A 23,906-nucleotide genomic window follows, 5' to 3' on the forward strand; every position below is an offset into this window, starting at 1 on the left:
TACTTTTTAGTGTACTGTTTTTTTGAGAATATTTTGTTTTTGGTGTATTTTGTTTTGTTTTTCGTGTATTTTGTTTGGAAGTCGGTTTTTTTACATTCTATGAATTGCATTGAAATGCAATATAAATATGTCTACTTTTTTCTATGTGTTATTTTTTGGGGAGCTTTTTTTTGTGTACATTCGTTGTATTGTAACATTTGAAATTGTTCGACTTCTTAATATGTTATATCATTCGATGTTTATTCTTCTATTAGAAGGGCGCTGTCTTTAAGGACATTACCTTTTTTAAACCATTTTCACATTAAATTCTAGTTACACTTTTTCTATAATATCTATCAAACAAATCATATCTATAATAAATCTAAAGTTTATACTACATGTGTTATGGAAACACGGACATTCAAGTTGACTGAACACATTATTGTAATATTCGCTATTGAATTATAATGCTATCAACAACATTATTGTAAATACGCTATGCGTTAGACAACGATCGTCTATTTGTACTGAAATTATAACAAACTAAGTCTTGCTCGCGTCTTCGTCCGCGCATTTTTTTTATAAATATAGTTTAAGTTACTTATAATAATGTAGCTATTAATTGGTAAAAGAATTTATTAATTCGGCCCAGAAGTTTTTGAGTTATTTCAATACATACAAAAATACAAATCATTCCTCTTTATTTAATTAAGAATTTAAATCATCTTAAAACCCGATAGTATCTCTCGAATAACAATAATTATTTTTATGAAAAATCATACATTTTACAAGTAGGCATCCGTTGCGCGGACAACTACTCGAAGCTACGAATAGTCCGGGGAACAATAAGAATCCGACTTTTGTCGGTCTGTAGTCCGTAGTAATGCCTATATTTCCTTAGTTTGTCAAAACAACTAAAGGTATCTTGTCATCTCTCTCATTCTCTTGTTAGAAAGCAAAAGGAATTCTAGTAAATGTAAATATCTTATAAGTGTAAATATTTACAATAACTATTGTTACTTTTTTGTTTGAAGAATCTTAAGAAAAATTGGGAATATGACAAATATATATTTGAACCATATGGTGTTTTTTTTTTTAACTTGGACTAAATTACATTGATTTTAAAAGATACAAAAACACTAATGATAATTGATCTGTCGTTACCTTTGATTATTGCACTTTAATAACCACAAATCACAATACTAAGCACTTTCAAAGCGAAAAATCAATAATAAAGTAGCCGAGTTGCAGTTCCAGTTCATGCTGTGTCTTAAAACGTGAACCACAAAAACTTGAATTTTAAAGCATAGAGGGTTTACATTATTTATTTTGTAAATACAGAAGAAAATAACTTGACAAAACAGTGAACCATCCAAAGGACAAAACTAAACTCGATGAAAACGAAAACGAAACCAGCCTTATATTTTTCCTAGTTTTTGTCTCTTTCCTTTCTTTTGAAGTTTTGAATATGAAATATTTTGTCAATACTCATCAGTTTGCTATAGTCACGACATCTATAATATGTTAAGTAGTTCATTAAATAGGTCACCTTCAAATCTCGTACTATAGATGTCACTATTATCAAAACACAATGCATGACGGCCGCAGTGCTTGTAAACACTAGTATTATACTATCGGTGATACAACGCTCAACTTTATCTTTTTGTACATAATAACGCCATCTTATGTCAACCGCTTCACATTAAAAACAAATTTTTGAGCCACTTACCAAGAGTGTAGATATTGTGTTCCGTGTAGTTCTAATTCTACACGTTGGGTTGTAGTGTCATTGTGATCGAAAAATAAGAAAACTTTTTGCTACAACAGATGGCTGTAGTGTGTTCCGTTTAGTTCTGAGTCTGCACGATAGGTGTCACTGTGATCGCCAAATAGTTTTCTGCTACTTGGCAATAGATGGCGGTAGTGTGTGCTACGTTTAGTTCTGAGTCTGCACGATAGGTGTCACTGTGATCGCCAAATAGTTTTCTGCTACTTGGCAATAGATGGCGGTAGTGTGTGCGCTCCGTTTAGTTCTGAGTCTGCACAATAGGTGTCACTGTGATCGCCAAATAGTTTTCTGCTACTTGGCAATAGATGGCGGTAGTGTGTGTTCCGTTTAGTTCTTATTCTGCGCGTTAGATGTCACTGTGATCGCCAAGTACTTTTCTGCTACTTGGCAATAGATGGCGGTAGTGTGTGTTCCGTTTAGTTCTGAGTCTGCACGATAGGTGTCACTGTGATCGCCAAATAGTTTTCTGCTACTTGGCAATAGATGGCGGTAGTGTGTGTTCCGTTTAGTTCTTATTCTACGCGTTAGATGTCACTGTGATCAGTTTTTTGTTTTTAATTTTAGTGTTCATTTTAGTTTCAATTCTGCATCATATTTCACTATAATCTATTTTTACAACTTTTCGTTACTTGAGAAGAGATGACATTGTTAGTTACAATTAATTGTACCATTTTGTCATTGTGGACGGTAAAAAAAACTAAAGTGATATTTTTCTTTCTAGTACGAGATGGCGCTAGTGTGTAATATTTCGTGATTCGTAATTATTAAAAGTGTTAAAAGCAGTAACACCTTCTTGTATTTTAATCAAATGTAGGTACTGTATAAATCATCATATACATATTATTTAAAATATATATGATGATTTATGATTATGATTTATACTTATTAAAAATACCTACAATTAAATTTTATTGTATAGTTGAGTGAGTACTTAACAGTTGTAAATTATAGCTAGAACTGTATCACTTTATTTAATTTAAATATCATATAATAACAAAATACATTGTTTACAATAATAACGGTGTGTCATAGTAGCCTAATTAAATTATTACAGCGCGACGAGTTCAAACTTCAGTATATCTTAGCATCGACTACGAAAATGTGGGTATTACAGAAATTAAAATACGTGAAGTTTTTTAACGCAGTCACATTCCTGTCAAAATTGTAAGTGATGTTTAAGTATAGGTTATAAAGAAAAAATTGTAAGTAAATGTGTGGATCTTGATGTTACTTATTTCAAAACCCGATGCGTGTTAGTGTTGGGAAGATGTCGAGTTCGTCCTCGGTGTCTGTGATCGAATCCAGCGTCGATGATAGAAGCGAGAAGAGAGACCGCAAGTCGTTCTTCGGCCGGCACGGCGTGCTCACCATCAGCGGCTCCAGCGCGGACGCCGACGTCTCCAATCTAGATTGTGAATGGTAAATATTCCTCATAGATACGTTCATTTGTTGCAAATTACAATTTATTGTCTTCTGCAGCTTAAAAGATGTAATAAGCGAGGTGGGGTTGAAATTGTACACATTTTGCATTGTCACCTTACCTCACTTCACCTTATAGTTGATATTAAAAAATAGCTCAGTATATAACTGGTAAAATATATCTGATTACGTTTAAAAACAGCTATACTCTATTCAGATTTATTACCATGATACTCGTATATTTAGCATTCACTTAGAGTTTGAAAACATGAGTTTTGCTCTGGAACTGCTTCAACCTAGCTGAGATACACGCTCCACGTTAATGCGTGTTTGTAAGAGGTACTCGACACTAACCTTGACATTTAAACAATGAACGAGTATAATTTCTGTTTCGTTGACGAAAGCCGATGTTGTGTGTTGAAGAAGCCATATCCGATAACATTTAGTGGATTTGTAAGAAAAATTTATTCATAAAAAAGCTTGTAAAAACTAGTATAGGTGTAGGTGGCCGCAGCTTTGAGTAGTTATTCTCCAACCTATTATATTACGAGTAAACAATCAAATCCGCTCCTCAAATGTTACACACGATATGTGACTGGGGTTTTTATCCTCGATATGACTATGAGATAGTCGCATGTATTTAAAACCAACATTTTTGTATATTAAGTTTAAAAAAAATGCCAAATCAAAAACAATAAATATTCAAATGAGAAGGAATGCTATTATTTCTGTAGGTAAAAAATATCGATTAAGAAAAGGACAATAGAAAAAAGGACTGAGTGAAAATAATAATTTAGATAAAATTAGAAAAGGTTCTTTTGTAACGGTTTTTTGTAAAGGTTGAAAAAAGTCTTGATTGTTTTATACAATCTATAATATAACCTATTTTTCTATTATCAAACAGCGTATTTCTATTTTTTTTTGTGATAAATGCCTGTCTTTGTTTAAAAGAGCCTTAAGTTTAGATGACCTGTTAAAACTATGTACGGTAGAATTGGTATGTATGTTTTTTTTTGTTATATTATAACCGCTTCGAGCGGCTCAGCTCTGCTCGGAGAATGCGGCCTCGAACTTGACCTTCATTTGACTAATGCACCATTCCACGGAAAGTTTAGGGTTCCTTAGAAAATACAACATTTATATAAATCAGAACATATGTTCTAAAGTATAACTTTATGTAATTCACATCTTACGATTAGGGTAATGTTTGAATGGTTTTCTTTAAAAGGAAGCGCTAAATAAACGAAATAAAAAAAATTACGTTATCAGTGAGTAACATAGGATATATTTTTTAATTTCACGCAAACGAAGTCGCGAGCTAGTCTTGAATATTTTAAGATATCTGTTTAAATAAGGTATTCACACTATTTTTTTAGTTTTCAAACATTTTCCGACATTATTTTTGTCAAAATCAACTAGCTATTGCGCAACAGTATTTCTGTTGGTGATAAAAATAATCCTGTATGTACGATACATTCAGCAGGAGGTTGGTAATCATCTGCGCTTAAGTAAGATAAAACAAAAGAACAACGTAACATCGTTTAATAATTTCGTAACATTTCGCTCGCGACGCTGTTGTCTGATTGGCTGGAAGAGGCATTTAATGATGCCGTAATAAAAGTAACAGAGGTATAGTACTTAGTAAATCTGTGATAATAGACACGACAAGTGGCAACGGAACCGTAATCCAACGGTTCTGTATACCACAACTAAACAAATTAGCTACAATTTTTGATTACAGTCAGACAGACACACAGTTTTGTTTATAAGAAATCGTTTTGAAGATTGAAACATATCTGATTAGCATGACACCCTACTAAGTAATCGACTAATGACGTCATAATAGTAGGTTTAATACGGAACCCTGAATTGTAGGCATGTGTCATCTCGCGCGGCGACGCCGCACGTGCTCGGCTGCGAGTAACGCGCTGATAACAATGTAATATGATAGATAACGCACTACGGATACCGCCGTAGACTCGCTGTTAGAAATAGGTTTTTACAGTTTAAAACCCTAATTACCGAATATTCATTCTGTTAGTATAGGTTGTGATTTTCAAAATAATCTCTGATCGATTATAAAGCATCTAGAAAGGAGTCTGAATTTTTGGTCACATTATTGGGGTCCTATTTTGCAACGATCGAGTAAAAATTGTCGCATCTCGGTCGCATCTCGTTTGAAACAGTTCGTTACATGAGGGAGAAAAATTTATGTCGACGGTCGAGTAAGAGAGAAACACTCACGTGTATTGTATCACTGCAGGCAACAGCCTGTATATGAACAGCTGTGCTACGATTATTTTCGGTAGTTTTACTTTTTCACGTGTACACGTGTTATTTTTTTATCATATTCGACATACTTTACCGAACATACGTAGGATACCCGATAGCCGCAGACGTATACCAATACAGTAATACAAGTAAATAAGCAGTCGTTCATAACGTCTGCGAGTCTGCATACTTAGTCATTTTCATCGTAAACGCATCGTCAGAATTTTCCGTGATCAATACGTTCGATCCATGTACAGGTAAAGAGCGACTACATAAACAGTGAACGTAAAAATCTTGACATTTTATTCTTCAGTGTTTAAAAATGTATGCCTTTGTTGACTTTATTTGTAGTAAAACATACAGACGAATTGAGTACCTCCTTCGTTTGGGAAGTCGGTCAACAAAGTAACAAACAAGCTAGCGGCCACCGGAACTCACCAAAATAGGTTAGCCACCGCTGCCCTTTAGACACCCGTATTTGCAGATGCGTTGCCTACCTAGTAGTGTTTATGTACCACATCCTGTATTTATTGTTGTTATTTTTTAATATCAGTCTATTTGTCCGTTATGCCTGCTCGAGTAGATTAACGTCGATCTGTATCAGGGCACGTTGCTTTCCAGCTGACTGGCTCCGACGCGGCGCTAACATCGTCTCTTGTAGTAGTAATCAGTGTATCAAGAACGTCTTTTAAGATACATTACCTTATTCCTTGACCTTCAAACAGAAATTAATTTGTCTACGTAAATGATATGAACTACGTCGGTCTGACCTTCTTGTATTATTTCTATGCCCACGGAACTGTAGCAGTCAGTTAAGTTTATTTTTTAATTGGTTCCTAGTTCTTGAACAGTTGCTCGATAGACGTATGCCTTATTTGAGCTCGGTTACATTCTAGACGTAATATTACGAATAACAAATGCCATATCGTGCAGACACCAAGCCATAATAGTCTTCGTATTTTACAATGGTATAATTGCCGGCTTGTTTCTAAAACAATAGAGAATCCGTCAAATAGTATAAGATGTAAATCTACGCGCGGAAGCGTTTTACTGCTAAAAATTCATTAAATCATCCTGTGGCCATACGCAATCTGTTACATTTGATGTCAACTTGATTACTCGGCTGTAATCTAACACGTATCGTTATACTTAATGGCTCTGCTTATGTGCTATTGTATTTTTATTAATAGTAAACACGCTATACAACACATTATGTGTAAAGTGAGTTTAAACCTCAGTAATGTCACTACTTAAAAAGAAAATGCAACATACTGTGTAAACCAATAACAAATTCTTTGATAAACAATAATTGTTTTATTGACGGAATGTAAGAAAGGTATGTGAAGTTTTATACAGTCTTTTATTTCTTTTCAAATTGTCTTCTCTAAAACTAGACACAATGTAAATTGAAAGTAAAGGGTAGTACTTTCATCTTCTCTTTCCTGGTTTTGTACCAATCTTCTGAGATAAAAGGAGTGAGAAGTATGTTTTAATATGACAGAGTATTGCAGACATAATAAATTAGTCATCCGCTCCTCGATTTGTTTTGCATACCGCGCTCTATCGTAAAACCGCTAACTATGAAATATATGTACAGCCGCTGCTACGTAATATCCCCTTGTTAGATTAATTACACTTTATCCCTAAATGAAGTACTAGTTTCTGTAATACATAATATTAAAAATGTGTTACATTTGCGGTATTTTTTTTTAGAAACCATTATCTTGTATGAAGCAAATTTGGACATCGGCCTATAACCACTGGCCACACGTGGGTTTCAGTCTAGCGCTGTAATGTACATTATTAAAAAATACAGTGGAGTGAGTAAATGACCCTTAATGTCTTATTTTTTTTTTCTCTTGGTGAATCCTTTATTGTCTACAGAGTAGATATATCTTTATTTGCTAACTGGATTAGCTCCTAGTTTCTAGCGATTCTTGCATTTTATACGATTCTTTTAATGTTATCAATTTTTTTCTCTCACCAAAACGTCTGTCAGCATAAAACATCGGAGGTAAAGAATGGAATTGTTTGAACACGTAACGGATCTGCGTCCAAAACACTGGCAGCTGATAAAGCCTCGGACACAAGTCGATGTGTTTGAAAACAGTCTGCACGGCGACGCGGCTCGCAGCGGTGCGCGCGCGCATTTTCTCTTCGGGTTTTGTAGTAACGATCGGAAACACGGTTTGAAGTTAATGAAAAATACTGTTTTTGTGATATAGTGGTAAAATTATATGTCATTTGTATTGTTTTCAGTTATTTGAATTTACGATTCACTTAGGTTTTTTTAATATCTAATATTTTATTCTTAATTAGGTAACTTAGCTATGATAAGGATTATTACTACAGTAAACAAATGTTTCGAATATGAAGTAAGTTCTCTCGGACACAAAAATAAAAAAAACAATGTCAATTTTACTACTGCGTCCTTACTTTTCATTCGTGTAATTAGTTAATTATATAATTGTGATGTTAGTGTCATCAGCATAAAGATTTGTGGTCAATTAATGGATCCATTAAAAATAAATCTTCAGACAAATTATGCAACACATTTTATACATATTCACGTCTTTTTGTTTACTATCCACTCAGCATTATATTATACACTCAGCATATGAGCTGATCTTCCGTTAGGCTACAAACTTTAACAAACATCCATCCATCCACCTAAACTTACACATTTAGTAAGATTTAACTGCAAGTTGTCGCACATTTCTGTTCAGTGTTATATTTGGTATATAGTTAAATTTCCTTTTCTTTAAATAATATCTGTACACATGAAAAATACAAAACGTTCACTCTGGTTTATGAATCAGACAGTCAACAGTTCTCTACATTCACATATTTAAAACGCACAAATACTTTACATTATTACTCGTAAATACATATTTTATAATATATGTATAATAGGAATTTGAGGAAGTTCTTAATTACGTCATAATCATAAATGCAACAAACATTCCCTGCATTCAAAGGGTAATGTAATTGTTGACTTGAAAATCTTTCTATAAATATTATCAGATGGCTTAGACATTACAACAATTATGCTTAGGATCATTATCACGAGTACAGGATTTCATTATTTAATATTTGTCTTTCATTTGTTACTGTACATTTTATGTGTTAAAAATTGAGCATACATCAATTTTTTTATTACTAAGGTTTATTTGAATTATGAAGTAAGGCACAAACTTTTCTATATTTTATTTCTGGTCTCTCTTAAGAAATAACTTATACCTCTTAAAGTTAAATAAATTGTATTCGTAGAAAAATTATCCTCGTCTGTTTTCTGTAAGAAAACAAAATAGTCAGTGATTAATGTCATTAATATAATGACAGCTTCAAATTAACAATATAATGTTATAACTGGTGACTGTGTAGGTCAGTGGAAACGTTGTAAAAGTATATATTTATTGAATATTCAAATAGCTGGATGACTATCAACTTTAATCGCTTAGATTGGGTGGAAACTCAATTATTGAATAACTACATTTTATCGTATAGAGTTATTTAATTGATTACAAAAAAAAATAATTCGCATAAGACACGTCGACATGCAATAAAGACACTAATGATAGAGAATTGTCTGTTTCACCTATACCTTTAAGAAATAGGAATATTTTAAATGAGTTTAAAGGTTTTTTTTTCTATATATGATTATAATAAAATGACTATAACGAGAAGTATGATTAAAATAACATATCCAGCCCTAAGCACCGCGGTAATTGCACAGAATTAACTTTTTGTCATAATCAAGTCTTACAATGATTGTTTCAACATTACGACCACGCCAAGGTAGCTAACATTCCATAAAGAAAAAGTGTAAACTACAAACTAACATAACACATTTTTAAATTTGAAGATTAACAGTAATTTTAGGGTTATAAGATTTAGCTCACGAACTACACTTGTATGTTGTAGTTAATGTGTTTTATTATAAAAGTCTATGTTGATAGCAATGCGACATATTCGCAATCTGAAAAGTACAGCGGCAACACTTCTCTCGCTGACAGTTGATTTACAAATCATTAAATGGTTGTCCAGTGAGCAAAGCACAGCACAGTACAGTTTAAAGTCAAAGTATTTGCCATAGTCCATCTTTTTTAATATACTTTGATACTATAATAACTAGGTTAGCGTTTCCGTCTCAGTAGTTATTTGCTTTAGTTTTTATTTAAGCCGAATCATAAAAACGAATAGCCAATATATTTGTCGGTTTTCCCTCTTTTCATCACGTACGTAAGAATTTGTTAGTTGCTAGTCCCGACCTACTTTAATGTCACCGATTGAACGATCTAATAGATCATTTGAACGTGATAATAAGTGCTAATTAGATCCACACGTTTCCGACGTATTTAGCTGTTGTAATTATAGCAATTTGCATTACTTGTGTTAGAAAACATTATACAACCACACCCTTGTTCCTTTGTGAATCCGATGAAAAGAGTGTTTCTTCAAATGTTTTTACCTTGTTAAATTACTTGTCGTATTCATAAATTCGTTTTGAGACGTAAGTCACGACGTTTCTTTCAAACTGCAGTAATGACTTATGGTTATTTACAATGGGGACCGTAAAACTTTTAAAGTTAGCGCGGTCCGGCGCAGAGACGTAGGCAGTGATTAATATTATTATAACTAGATAATTTTGCACACTCCATACTTAATTTTTCTAAGATAATTTAAGAAATTATCTGTCTTTAAAAACGCAAAACATAGTTACTTACATTGTAAATATGTTTTGTAGTCAAGTTTCAAAACTAAAATGCTTATCTGTGTCAGCATGGAAATGTAGTTTTTATGAGCACAAGTTTTATGTGCAGTTCATATAAGTTTTATCGCGGTCGTTTTAAAACTTGTGAAGTTGTATATTTTAATTATTGTCAATCTTAAAATGGGCGAGCAGGAAAACAAATTATTTTACATACAGTCAGATTAACTCCCCGCGAGATTTCGGTGTTCAGTTATTTCGGCAATGTCAAACTAAGGCTTTCTTACTATTATTATAAATGCGAAAGTTTAGGTGGTTGGATGTTTGTTAGAGTTTGTAGCAAAAACTGCTGAACGACTTCGTTGATATGAGATGATAGATAGGAGGATAAGGACGAGGATTTGTTTTTACTAATTCGACGCGGACCCATGCTTTAAATTCCATAGTTACTGTTTAAGCCACTGAACATCTAAGTTCTGATCTAGTTAAATGTTACTATGATTGAATGTGGCAGAGGCAGAGGCAGTGGTAGTGGGGGGTATCGGTTTGCGGCAAACATCCGTCATTTTAATATAACAATTCCTGCGGCGCTAACGAACATGCGGCGATGTCTGTTTGTACATCACGACGTGGCCGCTACAATTAGACCCTTCCGGTATTCACCGCGGCTATTGTTACCTTGCCAATTAATAAGTTTTAACTGTTACTCCACGTGTCGCTTCTCGCTCTACACTTTTATTGAAATGTACTAAAATACATAACGATTTATTGATATCAGTTGTAGCAAATCACATTGGTATAGTAAAAGATGAAATAATATGAAATAAACCACAAAACCAGACGGTGATTTTCAGGCAGTCGAATCGTGAATATAAATTTAGCATTAATTTAAATACATCAACCTTATACTTTACTGTTGTGTTTGTTGTTGTATTATAACACTGAAATTCTATTTTGAGTTTAATCGTTTACAACACACACATACAACCCCGATTGCATGCAATTTATGTACCATACTAGTCCATAAAGGCCGTTGTGCATGGACACAACTTCACTGCCGCTGCTTCAGCATTGGAATTCTTATATGAGACATTCACACGTTATAATAGCGCAGGTAAACAAAATATCTTCTAGTAGACGATATCGGATACGCCAGGCCGGCATGCTATCGTGCGGCACACATCCGAAGTGCAGGTCGGCACGTACGGCCGTGTAACACTACACTATTGTTTACTTACTCTTCTCAGAACAACACATCGGACTACGATACTTTAAAGTGCAGTTGTTGATAGTTTTATACTTCACACTTATTGCGTACTATTGATTTGTAGAGCTCATTATGTGTTCAAGAAAGCGAGTTAGTTTGAAAATCCATGCTAAAACTGTAAACTTTACTGCTCGTGGTAAGCGTATTCGGTGCCATGTGTGGGGGTCAGTACGGCTAATATAGCTCTTGAAAGTTTTATGTGGTAACCTTTGCAACCGAGAGAGGTGGGCGGAGATTAAGAATTTTCATTTGGCAAGGTCCTGGCACTTTCGCTTGGATGATATAAACACACAAAACATATTATAAAATCTGTTATAAAATAAATAGTTTCATAAACTTATACAGGTTGAGTTTTTTATTTTCTAATAATACTTTCTAAGTACCTACTACTTTCTAATTTTGGTATAGATGTAGAATATAGTCTGGAAGAACACACTTGTGTTTTTGTTTTAATTCCACGCGGACGGAGTCGCGGACGAAAGCTAGTTTATCAATAAATATGATAGGTGTATAAATCTATGAGATTGGGCGATATGTCACGTTCAAAATAACTGGTTTTATCTGGATATATCAAGATATGTCTATCACAAGAGACGTTTGTACTTCTGTAAGTACTCTCTTTAAATTGATCATGATAAATACTTTCTATAAATACTATTTGGTTTTATTGCTAATTAAAAGTACTTTTCTTGACTTGATAGGTTTATTTGATTGGAGTTTGTGATCTTCTATTAATAAAATAAGGCTCTGTACACACTGTATTAGATTTATTCATACATCTTTAAACCAAATTTAATGCTCTGATTTTTTTTACAATAAATCATTTAAGAAGTGGGTAATCTAAGCACTAATTTTCGTACTCGATTCTAGAAAGTAACAATACGACCGTCTGTGAGATCCGGTCTGAACCGGTTCGAAGCGGTTCATTCCAGTTTCGCGGCCATTGACCCACGTTTTTACGTTGTGTCTGTTAAACTTTGAATACTTTAACAATGATATTTACTTAACTTTAGCATTTTTCGTATTTTTTCCCCCAAATTTCAACACTTCGATCTAGCCTAGGGTCTTTTTATTTTAGTGCTACTTTTTAAGGTTACTTTTTTTTGGGAGAACGTTCTACTGAAATATAATGTTTTGTTAAGCATTTTCCATGAACAATATAAACTTAATATTGACGTCACATTGCTGTATTGTGTAAACATAAACCTGCTTTCCATGAGATAAGATACGCTATCTATAATGAAGGGATAAACGATACTGCTGAACTGCTTATTTAACTTAACACTGGACCCGACTAGAAATATATCCAGTCTATCTAATATCGCTGATTGAATTCTGGTAATAAAAACATCTAACCAACAGAGCCGAATTAATTAAAGTTTATTTAGAAAAACTTTGTAAACTTTACGAGTGCTTTGAAATTCAATAACAAAAGTGCGAATGTGACAATGCAAAATGGCGGATTTCCTCACGAAACTTAAGAGGCTAGGTAGGGGAGGTGCGACAGAGACGAACAGTATATATTCGATGGTGTCATGCAGTGACGTCACGCCGGGCAGCCTGGAAGTCTGGCTTGATCTGCCCGATGAGATCAAATACGACCCCTCTCTAGCGCCCTTCAAGCAGCTTTACGAACAGCGACATGGTACGTACTCATTTGATAGTAGTCACTCTTAATTAACAGGGCAGTAAGATGTTCATTGGCAGGGCGCATTTTTTCTCTCGATAGGAAAATGTAACTGTTGTTATACTTGACAATATGTTTATCATAAATCCTAGTCTGCTATACATGTTTAAGAGTTATTAAGGTGCGTACAGATTGAGGTTATGCGGTGTAATGTTACGAAGTGTAACATTGGCATCAACCGCTACGTGGTTTCCCCGTAACAATGACCGCATGAATGCTCGCGTAACATCGGCCAGTAGAGACCTTTAGATGTTTTATTGGATTCATAGTTAAATCGCTGATAACAATTTAATGATTGTTGAAGGCAAGTTGGAGCGATCAGAACAGCACACGGAAGGAGACAAGACGATCGGCAATGGAAAGACAACGGATAATTGTACACCGTCTGACAACGGGAATGAGGTCACCAAAGACTGTGAGAATGGGTGAGGGGAATAACCTAACTTACGATTTTTTAATATTTAAAATAGCGATAAAAATGCAATAAGGAAAAAATGTCATGCATGTGCTGCCGCTATAAGGTGAAAATACTTGTATTTCACTTACTTTAATGTTAATTACTCATTTGGTTATAAGAGATAAACTAATATGAATTTTCTGCTTGCTCTTTTTTCTGTCATGATTATTTGATCGTACTTGTACGATCAAATAAACCAATCCATCGATAACAGGAATCCGTACGGGACACTGTCGACATTGACGGCTAATAATATGGATTAAAAAAGCCTATTTTAATCGTAAGCCTTAATCGGCTTAGTTATATGAGTTGCGCGTTTATGTTATTAAGTAACCACGTGACAGACAGACGGACAGACAAACAGCCAGACAATGACAGTAAGGCGCAGGCAGATAGTTCCACAGTTCGAGACGTGTTTTGTTTGTGTTAGTTGCTCATTTACTTTGTCTGTTAATTTTATTTCATTTGTTCAGATTAATGGACCAGATGATACCAGAAAAAGAAAAGAAGATCAAATCAAAGAAAAATAAGCAGGTAAGCATTTTTTTGGAGTTATATTGGAAATTAACTATCTTTATTAGATTGATTAGATTAAAGTGATCTGACAAAGTTAGCTAAGGCCACAATATGTGGGAGGAAACGAAAAATCTAGCAAGATCCTATAATCAACAGATAAACCGCATACTGCGTGTAATCAAGCTGGGCTCGCTGGTGGCCTGCTGGGGCCTGCTGACCGTCTCCTTGCTGCTCAACATGGAGACCAGCGACGTGGTCCTCCATACTGCGGTGGAAGCCGGTAGTGTTAAAGGTATATTGAATGTTACTAAATCTGTTATCATTCCTCGTTATATCATGACCTTCTGATGTGTATTTTGTCTGATGTTTGACTAGTTTGCAGACTGCCAAAGATGTCGTACTGGCTACTAAGAATGTTAGATTTTTGCATGGAGTTGTAATTAAACATGACTGTCACCTGTTTATTTATCTAAATTAACATTTTTCGATTCGTGTTAATCGCCGAAATATCACATAACATGTATGTTCAGTATTTATTGTAATTAAACATGTCTCTTTTTCATGAAATTGTAAATATTTATACAGAATATGAGCTCATGAGCGCGTCCGAGACGGAGAAGGTGTTGGTGACACTAGCCGGTCCATTTGAGGAAGCGGCCACCAATGAATCTAACAGTCTTCTATATCTCTGTCTGCGAAAGACTTCTAATAGAAGGATTGAACAGGTAAGTTGAACCAGGTAACAGCTTTTAATTAAACTATACAATAACGAACACCTTATGTTTTCTTGTTATGAATTGTTTTCTGCACCGTCCTTTAGTATTATTTTGCTACAAACCATTCATACATAAAAGGCTTATAAAATTAATAATTTCGACATAAAATCATTTGCTTCGACCTCGAAACAAGTGTACCGAGTACGTGCGTAGTTTGCTGATCACAAAGTTGTAAGTGAAACCGTGATACAGTCGTAAACAAAAGTGTTACACGAACATGGCGAAACACTATGGTTACACCATAGGGCGTTTATTAATTTTAAATGAGTTAAACCCTACAATAATTATTTGCATAAGTGTTTGTGCAAACTGATATTTAAGAACATATTTTAGAGATAATTGGTAAATTGGAACTTTTTTCTTTTTAAAAGTAAGAATAATTAGGTAGGCAAGAAAATGCAGAAAACTCAAAACATGTTAATTTCATTTCTTAAAATTAAGGAAAGTGAAAAAGAACACTGCAAGAAATTCTACTGTCTGAAGTGGTCTAGTTAAACATTAACCTTGTCGTATTATTAACCTCTTGGTTTTCGTATCAGAATTCGAGCGTGTGGACAGTGCGCTTGAAGGCAGACGATGTAATGGACTTCTCAGCCAGCTCCTCCGACGCCAGGATACTGCAGCTGCTACCCATCGCCCCCCATCACGACATCAACGAATCTCGCGACTACAAACCAACGAGACCGAGCGATTTTATAAGAAACAATCCTCTCGTGGAAGACAATGGTAAACATAATAGTAACAGCACGGAGCATGTATACATGTTAGGATATAACATGAATTTATTCGAACCGAACTCTATCGTGTGTATACCCTTAGTATTAAGTAGTCAGCCAATGTATGTGTGTGTTCTTACAGTCTATGACTAGAATTAAATTTGAGACAAACATAGAACATAGTCTGTTCATCATCCAGATCCATTATGCCGTTTTGGAAGATACGTTTTACATACGTTTTACATTCATTCATCCAAACTTTCTCATTTATAATCTTAGTATAATTGAGTCTCTGCACTGTTCTGTAAAGAAATCTCTATTCTACTCGTATAACTGTTTTGACACTAATGTTTGAAGTCGTGTTATAATTTTACAATATATTATTATGATGTTGTACTTTGTTAGATTCAAAAGTAAGGTTATGTGTGTGGAGTACGAGCAACAACACGGTGCCTATTACTGTCAGCTACCACGCGGACCCTATCTCCGAGGAGGACGGCATCGTGTACGCCACGCTGCTGCTCGCCTCCTTGTACATACTTATTATATTTGAGGCAAGTAACATTTATTATGAAAAAACACTATACGTAACTGTTGTAAAACTCTCAATGTTATACAAGACCATCATGTATTTTGCTGCAGGTGGTGAACCGAACTATAGCGGCGCTTCTGTCGTCGTCGCTGGGCATAGCGGTGCTGGCGCTGGGGGGCGCGCGGCCCTCGCTGCCCGAGCTGGTCTCCTGGCTGGACGTAGAAACACTGCTGCTACTCTTTAGCATGATGCTGCTGGTCGCCATCCTCGCGGAGACCGGTCTCTTCGATTACCTGGCCGTGCTTGCATTTGAGGTTAACTTCGTGAATTATATCTAACAGTGTGAGCCGTAAACGTTAGTGGTATTACTTATCAAAGATGTGCGTCTTCACTCCAGTTATTCAAATAGTTGACCATTTCAGGTGACAGGAGGCAGGACGTGGCCGCTTATCAATTGCTTGTGCTTCTTCACTGCCTTCTTCTCCACGTTTCTTGATAATGTAACGACGGTGCTTTTGATGACACCTGTAACAATAAGGTAAATCCCGGGTTTTAATATTTTTGTGTGATAGCATTAAACGAGTCTAGAAGATCTTGTTTTCTAATGTCTCATGAATGGTATATGACGATACCTGATGCAGGCTGTGCGAGGTGATGCAACTGAACCCGGTGCCGGTGCTGATGTCGATGGTAATCTTCAGCAACGTGGGCGGCGCGGCCACGCCCGTCGGAGACCCGCCCAACGTCATCATAGCCAGTCATCCCTCTATACTACACGAGGTATCTATCACGAATTACATAAACGAATGTTTGTCTCGTTTAATCAAACATATGTAAAATCCGATTCATGTATATGTGAATTTATAATAAACAGAACATAAACTTCACGACGTTCACGCTGCACATGGGCGCGGGCATTCTGCTGGTGGCGGCGCAGACCTACCTGCAGCTGCGCTACATGTTCCGAGACATCAACGCGCTGCGCCACACTGTGCCCAGGGACATACAAGGTGGATGATCGTCAAACGATATCATGTCACTTGGAATTTACTTGTTTGTTAGTTGTTGTAAGTGTGAGCAACGTTGTTGTCGGTCAGAGCTGCGGCAGGAGCTGGCGGTGTGGCGGCGCGCGGCGGCCTCGCTCGCCTCCTACTCGCGCGACGAGGACATCGTGCGCAGAGCTCTCGAGAAAAAGGTTCGCACTTTGTAATTATAAACTGGTTAGTTACTTTCATTAAAAGTTACTTTTCATTCGTGCAATCGTTAGTCTATTAATTTTATAGCGTGGCTGTATTGTTTCAGTGTATTTCGTTTTTTTTTTTACTATGGCACTTCCATTCGTACAGTATTCAGCCTGTATCCAGAGGCTCGTATCGTCATTGATAAATTGAACTTTTTAGGTACAGAAACTGCACGCTACCTTGCAGAAGCGCGAGTCCGGCAACGGCAGGTCCAAGTCCGATCCTCTATTCTGTTCTACTCTGGCGCAAATGAAGCAAAAGGTGAGTTCAATAAATACACAACAACATAACAGATAACAGATTTTATGTTTTTTGTTCTTTTGTAAATCAGGACTGGTTAGTTCAGGGTCAATTTCAGTCAATTTTAACTTAGTTCTTGTTAATAATGTTTATGTGTACGATAATTTGAATATTGTTACCTCCAGTACCGCATCAGAGACAAACCGCTGCTTGTCAAGTCTGCGGTGTGCGTCGCCTTCGTCGTCGTCGTCTTCTTCCTGCACGCTATTCCGGAGCTACGTGAGTATTTCATTCCAACCCCACAAATTATATAAAACTGTATACCACTCACCTACTTTGAGAACAAACTCGGGTCCGTGGCTACAAGTGGCGTGTGTCGTGTGCAGAGCGGCTGTCGCTGGGCTGGACGGCGCTGCTGGGCGCGCTGCTGCTGCTGCTGCTGGCGGAGCGCGAGGACCTGGAACCGGTGCTGGCGCGCGTAGAGTGGTCCACCCTCCTCTTCTTCGCAGCGCTATTCGTGCTCATGGAGGTGATGACATTCACACTAAAAGCAAACATTCTAATTCCCTACTAAGAGATAAAGGACGTCATGGTTCACCCGTAACTTACCAGTCGGGTTTCATTTTTTTTGGCTACTTCGTTTCCAACATATAATGCTAAGATATATACTTATTGCATGTTTGACAGGCGCTGTCTAAGCTGGGTCTCATATCCTGGATCGGCAGGATGACGGAGTCTCTCATCCTTCAAGTCAACGAGGAGTCTCGTCTTACCGTCGCGCTCCTACTCATTTTGTGGGTGTGTATTCTCCAGAGCTTGATTTCCACATTTCTCTGATAAACATGTACCGCAGAGATAGAGTTTAAGAATTTATTCATGGCAGAAAGTTACTATATCTCTGAATGACTCGGTTGCTTAAGAGTATATCTTTGAGGTGGTTGCAGGTGTCTGGGGTGGCGTCGGCGTTCGTGGACAACATCCCGCTGACGACGATGATGGTGCGCGTGACGGCGGCGCTGAGCGCGCCCTCCGGCCTCGCACTGCCGCTGGCGCCGCTCGCCTACGCGCTCAGCTTCGGCGCTTGCCTCGGCGGTCAGCCACACACACATTACATACACATACTCCTTTTGTCATTGCCAGCAAATCAGCACGCGACTTGTCACTTAAGTGACCAACGCCATTATCTGTATTTGGCGCAGTAAAAAGACATGCCGATGCGGGATTTAAAAAATAATTAGTATGGAAGCTAAGGCATACAGTACGGCTGTACATTGTACGTATGTTTATTCGCAGGCAACGGCACTCTGATCGGCGCGAGCGCCAACGTGGTGTGCGCCGGCGTGGCGGAGCAGCACGGCTACCGCTTCTCTTTCCTGCAGTACCTCAAGGTGGGCTTCCCCATCATGATCGGCAACCTGATAGTCGCCTCCGTCTACCTTCTCTTCTGTCACAGCATCTTCCAGTGGCACTGAACATTGCCGGTACAAAATGGTTCATCTAAGTTCTATTTTAGTTTGTCGAGCTATTTTAGTTTTTAAACTTTTACAATTCAAATTTAAAGCTTTGTACATCAGATCACTTTTTTAAATTACATTCATGTTTTAATGTAAAGTTAGTGTCTTTCACACATTTAAGATTACTGATGAGAGAAAACTTTGAGAGTAAAATTTGCGGTCCTAGTGATTTACAAAAACAAATATTATTTTATAGATTGTGGTGTGTTGGTGTGTGTCATCAGCATGAATAGACTTATAGATATAAGTTTGTTTTAAACATAGAATGATAGATTTTACGTCAACCGACTTTTGATATAATTATACGTGCGTCAGACTCATTTTATTTAATTTAATTTCCTGTATCCCTCTAGTAAACATATTTTACTTTGAATTTCCTTTATCTCTATAATACTTTATACATTAACACATTCTTAACATATTTTCAATCCATCTACACACTTTGCTTTTATTATTATTTTTAAGATAATATAAATAACGCGATTTATTTTATATTCATGACATTTGATATAATTTTCTTAAACGATGTTATTCATACAACTATAATATTAAAGCAATTTTAGTAATTTCTGTATAAATTTTACCACCAAGGAGATTTTTATGTTTTAACTTTTATATCCTTTTTATGGGTAAGTTTTTATTGAAAGAAGTTGTTTGATGTATCGTTGATCGATTGTTTTTTTCTGTATTGTATCAGTATTAAGTAAAACATGTTTTTGTGATATTTAGTAGTAATAATACTTACATGCGTAATTATAAAATACTTTTATAATTAATATTGCATTCAATTAAAATATTTAGAATAAACTATGAATTTTTATAGATTGAAACTGTTTAAATGACAGAAAAATAAATACATTTAATTTTGTAAAATATTCTTCGAAGTTATATTTATAACTTCGTTATAATTGTAATATTTTATTTATAGTTAATAAACACTTGATTGAAGATAGCTTTATTACTACTTCATGTTGGTCTCCATTCTTGTATTTGATGTTGTGAGGGTAGCGCGGAATGTGTACTGCCTCTACCTCGCAGAGCCACTTCCAAACCATCAGCGGGCAGCGCCACAACATACATATTTATATTCAGAAGCAGCAAATACAAGCTTTTAGTATATTGTTAATTAGTGTTGCCATATACATTATTAGATTGATTGCAGTTAGCGTATGCGGTGGTCTTGTGTGGCGATGGCGAGTGGTCGACCACGAGTGCAGTGTCGAGGGGAGTGTCGTAGACGGCATAAGGGTGCTCCGGCTCCCTGCCCCCCACCCCCTCCTCGGCGTTCATGTAGTAGTTGTTTTCCACTGTAAACTCTATCATACTGTTGTTTTGTACAAAGTTTGTAGGGTGCCCGTGCGCCTGATTGCCGCTTGACTGAAATATGAAACTAATCAATGCTGTACGTGAGTGTAGCACTTCTTAATTAGTGTATTTGTAATTTAAAGTTTAGTAATGTATTTACTGGCGACCCGGCCTGACTTCGCCCGAGTGGCAAAGTTACCTTACTAGTTGTTATTTATTTCTTAGTCTTTGTATATGAATGGTACCAATGTATAAAAGTAAAAGTACATCTACGTTACCTTTCTTCTGTAAAGATAAACAACAAAGATGAGCTGAGCAATTACGATGATGATCAAAATGATGACTACTGTCTCTAATATTGGTGCATCTGCAAACAAAACAGTTAATGCACACAGTAAAACTGTTGTAACTTCGATTGTTATTTTGTAAAAGTTGAAATAACAAAGCTTTTCACCATTTAACGTTGTACCCGAGGTTCGGTGGTCGTCACGGTTTTCCACATTAACTGTAACATTTAAATAGTTGCTGCTTGTAACAGGCACTACTACTTCAACAAAATATAAAAAAGAGCTAAAGGTGTCTGATGCGGCTGATAAACGACTTGTTACCTTGGTTCTATTGGGAATTTTTATTATTAGTAAGGAGTTATTATTATTGCGAGGTATTACCGTTTTCAGGGACTGATTGAGGGGACTGCGACGATAGGGGTATCACTTCCTTAACTGTAAAAGAAATACAATTATTTTATATTCAAGATTATTAATACTAATTTATATACTACTAAGAATGTAAAAAAAATGAGGAAAAAAAGCTGCGGGAAAGAAGCAAAAATCAGTTTAGAAAACAGTCCCTTGCAGAGTTAAAAATGTTCAATACGTACATCTGTTGTCGGTTTTTTGACCAAATAGTACTGTCAACTTGGCTATGTTCCCCCTGATGATGCTGTTTCTGATGGCGTAACAATATATGACGCGTATGCCGTCTAGCTTAGAGCTGTGGATTTTGCTCGACACCTGGCAATACTGGTTGGTGCCATTGCATGTTGCGTAACCTGAAAACCTTTGTTTCTTTAAAAAGGCCAAGTAAAAAGAGACTTGAGAGCAAAATAAGTGTTATAAAGAAAAAAGTGAAATAAAACCACAAGAGCTCGGCCTCCTTGCCGGTCCTTAGCATCACCATATCCTTTTCAAACTTTAGTAGCACACATTTTAAAGAATACCCGTTTGTTTGCTTCCTTCTACCAGTACCACAGGATATACCATTTATGAAGCGTACAATAAGTAACCCACAGAGAGGTTAAGTGGTAAACATAGGGCTAACACAGCACTTGTATGTGGTATGTGTATTAAAAAAAGAGGTTACACTTACTATTATGTAAATCTTTTCCGCATAAAACCAATTTATCAGCAGCACGTTCTGTGGTGCAAGAGACGTTGACATCAGAGATCTCGCTGTCGTACTCGTAGGCGTACGTGCCGGCATCAGAATGACCTATCTTTGTCAGTGGCTTCTTATTTACTGTCATCTCTACATATTCTGAAAAACATTTAATTTTTTGTCATCATCATCATAATTAGCACGTCATACGTCCCCATGGAAGTTTTCGGAGCCTACCCTATCAGAAGTGTCTAAGTCTTAGTCAAGCACACTGACGGTTCACTTCACACATCATTTCATCATGATTCATCAGTTGAGTCATGATGTTTTCCTTCACCTCATCTCATTGGTATATTTGGGTTTCGAACCCAGGCCATCCAGATTACAAATAAAGCGTTTAACCCCAGAGCCACCGACGCTTTCACTTTTTTTAGTCGCTATACGTTTATTGATCACTTTTTTATCACAAATTTCGAAGCTGGTTTTTAATAATAATAATAGATAATAATACTCATTTAACCCATTCAAAACATTACAACACCCATAAACACTAGAAATCATATCAAATTCAAATTTAAAATTTACCAATAACAATTAGAACTAAGAATACGCAACTAAAAATAATACATCGCACTAAATTTCTATCTGGTTAGTTTCTATGTTCTTGGTTTAAAAAAAAATCCATTCTGCATATTATCTTACCACTTGATTTGTCATCTAAACAGAACATGTTTGACATTGAGGGACAGTATGGTTCAGCATTGCCACCTACAACATTACAGACACGGTTAGAAGGAAGTGCTGGCAGCACGACAATTCCGCGGGCGCGGTAAACGGTGTTGATAAGGCCCGCTACATACGCTGACAGTTTTACCTGAAACACTCTTAAAACAATATGGTAGTAGACCACCTACCACTGTCAAAACTCTAGATGTGCATTTATGATTAGTATGTGAGCATATACGTACTCCTGTTACCCAATATGATGGTCACTCTGACTTGATCTTTTGGTTTATTTCTATCTCCTAAGTTGCAGAACAATTCTGTATTGTTGTCCATGTCTCGCAAATGAACTCTGTATGATATGAAATCTGTATTGTTGTCTTCCTTACAATCGTAATAAAGTCCATGCCCTATAAAAGTAAAACATACAAAATAAATTGACGCACAATACTTATAAATTGATCAATGTATTAGTAAAAATAATTAAAAGCCGCGGATAAGTGACTATTATTTTATTAACTTTTTTGCACACAAAGAAATATATACAAATTAGGACATTCATGAGAAAAGTCACTGAGAATTCAAGATAGCGTACAGAGCAATAGACGAGTCGCTTCGACGATTCACCGTTGTCTGTACAAGTACATATTGAGTATGTGATAATAGTATTATAAATTATAAATGCCCTTACTGATAGGCGGGTACTTTGTCATTTTGGATTTACGATGCACTCACTTGAAATTGACCACCAGAGTGGTTCTTGTTTCGTGTCAGATTTGCAAGCGATGTTAAGTAAGTCATTACTGAGTTTAAGAACAATTTCTTTATTTTCTTGTTGCAACTCTCTTCCTGTGTTGTCAATAATTCTCAATGCACCTGGAAGAGATTACACAATGATGATAAGTATAATATAGTTAGTTTTATTTAGAAACACTGGAGACGGAAAATGAGGCTATTAACTCAACATTACAGACCGCGACGATTGACAACAGTTAGTTTAAGGAATTTGCCAAAACAATGAAGCGACCACTGCCCACAGGCACTCGTATTTTATAATTCGTTAAAAAAAAACAACAGAAGATGAAATAGGAATAAGTTCGTCTGTACAGAAAAATGACATTCTGTTCCTCTGCCAAATGCTTCCCCAAAAAAAAAGAGTGGCCATGGAATGAGGATTAAAAAAAGGTGTTTGGAACACACACTCGTCAGGCAAAATGCCAAATTGCTTCTTTTTCACGCCTGTCTTCTGTTAACTGCTAATATGTGTTAAAACTTACATGATATTAATCCGACGTTTAAAACAATTATTAAACAGAATTTTGAAAACATGATATCGATATCCTTTGTACTAAACCGTATTAACAAATGACAATTGCTGTGTAATAT

At 36.1% G+C, this 23,906-nt stretch overlaps 3 protein-coding genes across 4 annotated transcripts in view; 1 reads left to right on the plus strand and 2 right to left on the minus strand.

The window, feature by feature from the left end:
- LOC106109582 overlaps window positions 1-1,372 on the minus strand; it is a 22,399-nt gene extending 21,027 nt beyond the window's left edge. Inside the window, exon 1 of the mRNA XM_013291139.1 lies at window positions 1,144-1,372. The gene's annotated coding sequence lies outside the window, so the exon portion shown is untranslated. The remainder of the gene's footprint in view (window positions 1-1,143) is intronic.
- A 6,208-nt stretch (window positions 1,373-7,580) lies between these two features.
- Window positions 7,581-19,435, plus strand: LOC106109604 (P protein). 2 transcript variants are annotated; one of them, XM_013291172.1, is made up of 19 exons: window positions 7,581-7,685; window positions 12,799-13,081; window positions 13,428-13,548; window positions 14,054-14,114; window positions 14,253-14,388; window positions 14,682-14,821; window positions 15,412-15,598; window positions 15,994-16,142; window positions 16,231-16,434; window positions 16,543-16,658; window positions 16,762-16,900; window positions 16,995-17,130; window positions 17,218-17,315; window positions 17,521-17,622; window positions 17,787-17,880; window positions 17,988-18,130; window positions 18,289-18,399; window positions 18,546-18,693; window positions 18,895-19,435. In XM_013291172.1, exons 2-19 carry the CDS (start codon window positions 12,892-12,894, stop codon window positions 19,071-19,073), a joined length of 2,454 nt encoding a protein of 817 aa, XP_013146626.1. In that variant the 5' UTR covers window positions 7,581-7,685; window positions 12,799-12,891; the 3' UTR covers window positions 19,074-19,435. The 2 variants fall into 2 exon arrangements, with proteins under 2 accessions (XP_013146626.1, XP_013146625.1); XM_013291171.1 differs by lacking the exon at window positions 7,581-7,685 and having other exon boundaries at window positions 12,579-13,081.
- Window positions 19,436-19,998: 563 nt separating this feature from the next.
- LOC106109605 lies at window positions 19,999-23,903 on the minus strand. Its single transcript, XM_013291173.1, has 10 exons — window positions 23,798-23,903; window positions 23,256-23,396; window positions 22,766-22,930; window positions 22,500-22,565; window positions 21,789-21,956; window positions 21,301-21,471; window positions 21,089-21,142; window positions 20,875-20,925; window positions 20,699-20,787; window positions 19,999-20,492 (listed from the first exon to the last, which is right to left on the minus strand). The coding sequence occupies exons 1-10, from the start codon at window positions 23,847-23,849 to the stop codon at window positions 20,238-20,240; spliced, it is 1,212 nt and encodes a 403-aa protein (XP_013146627.1). The 5' UTR covers window positions 23,850-23,903; the 3' UTR covers window positions 19,999-20,237.
- Window positions 23,904-23,906: the final 3 nt, after the last annotated feature.

Source organism: Papilio polytes, unplaced genomic scaffold (assembly GCF_000836215.1).
Source record: "Papilio polytes unplaced genomic scaffold, Ppol_1.0 DF821122.1, whole genome shotgun sequence".
NCBI lineage: Eukaryota > Metazoa > Arthropoda > Insecta > Lepidoptera > Papilionidae > Papilio > Papilio polytes.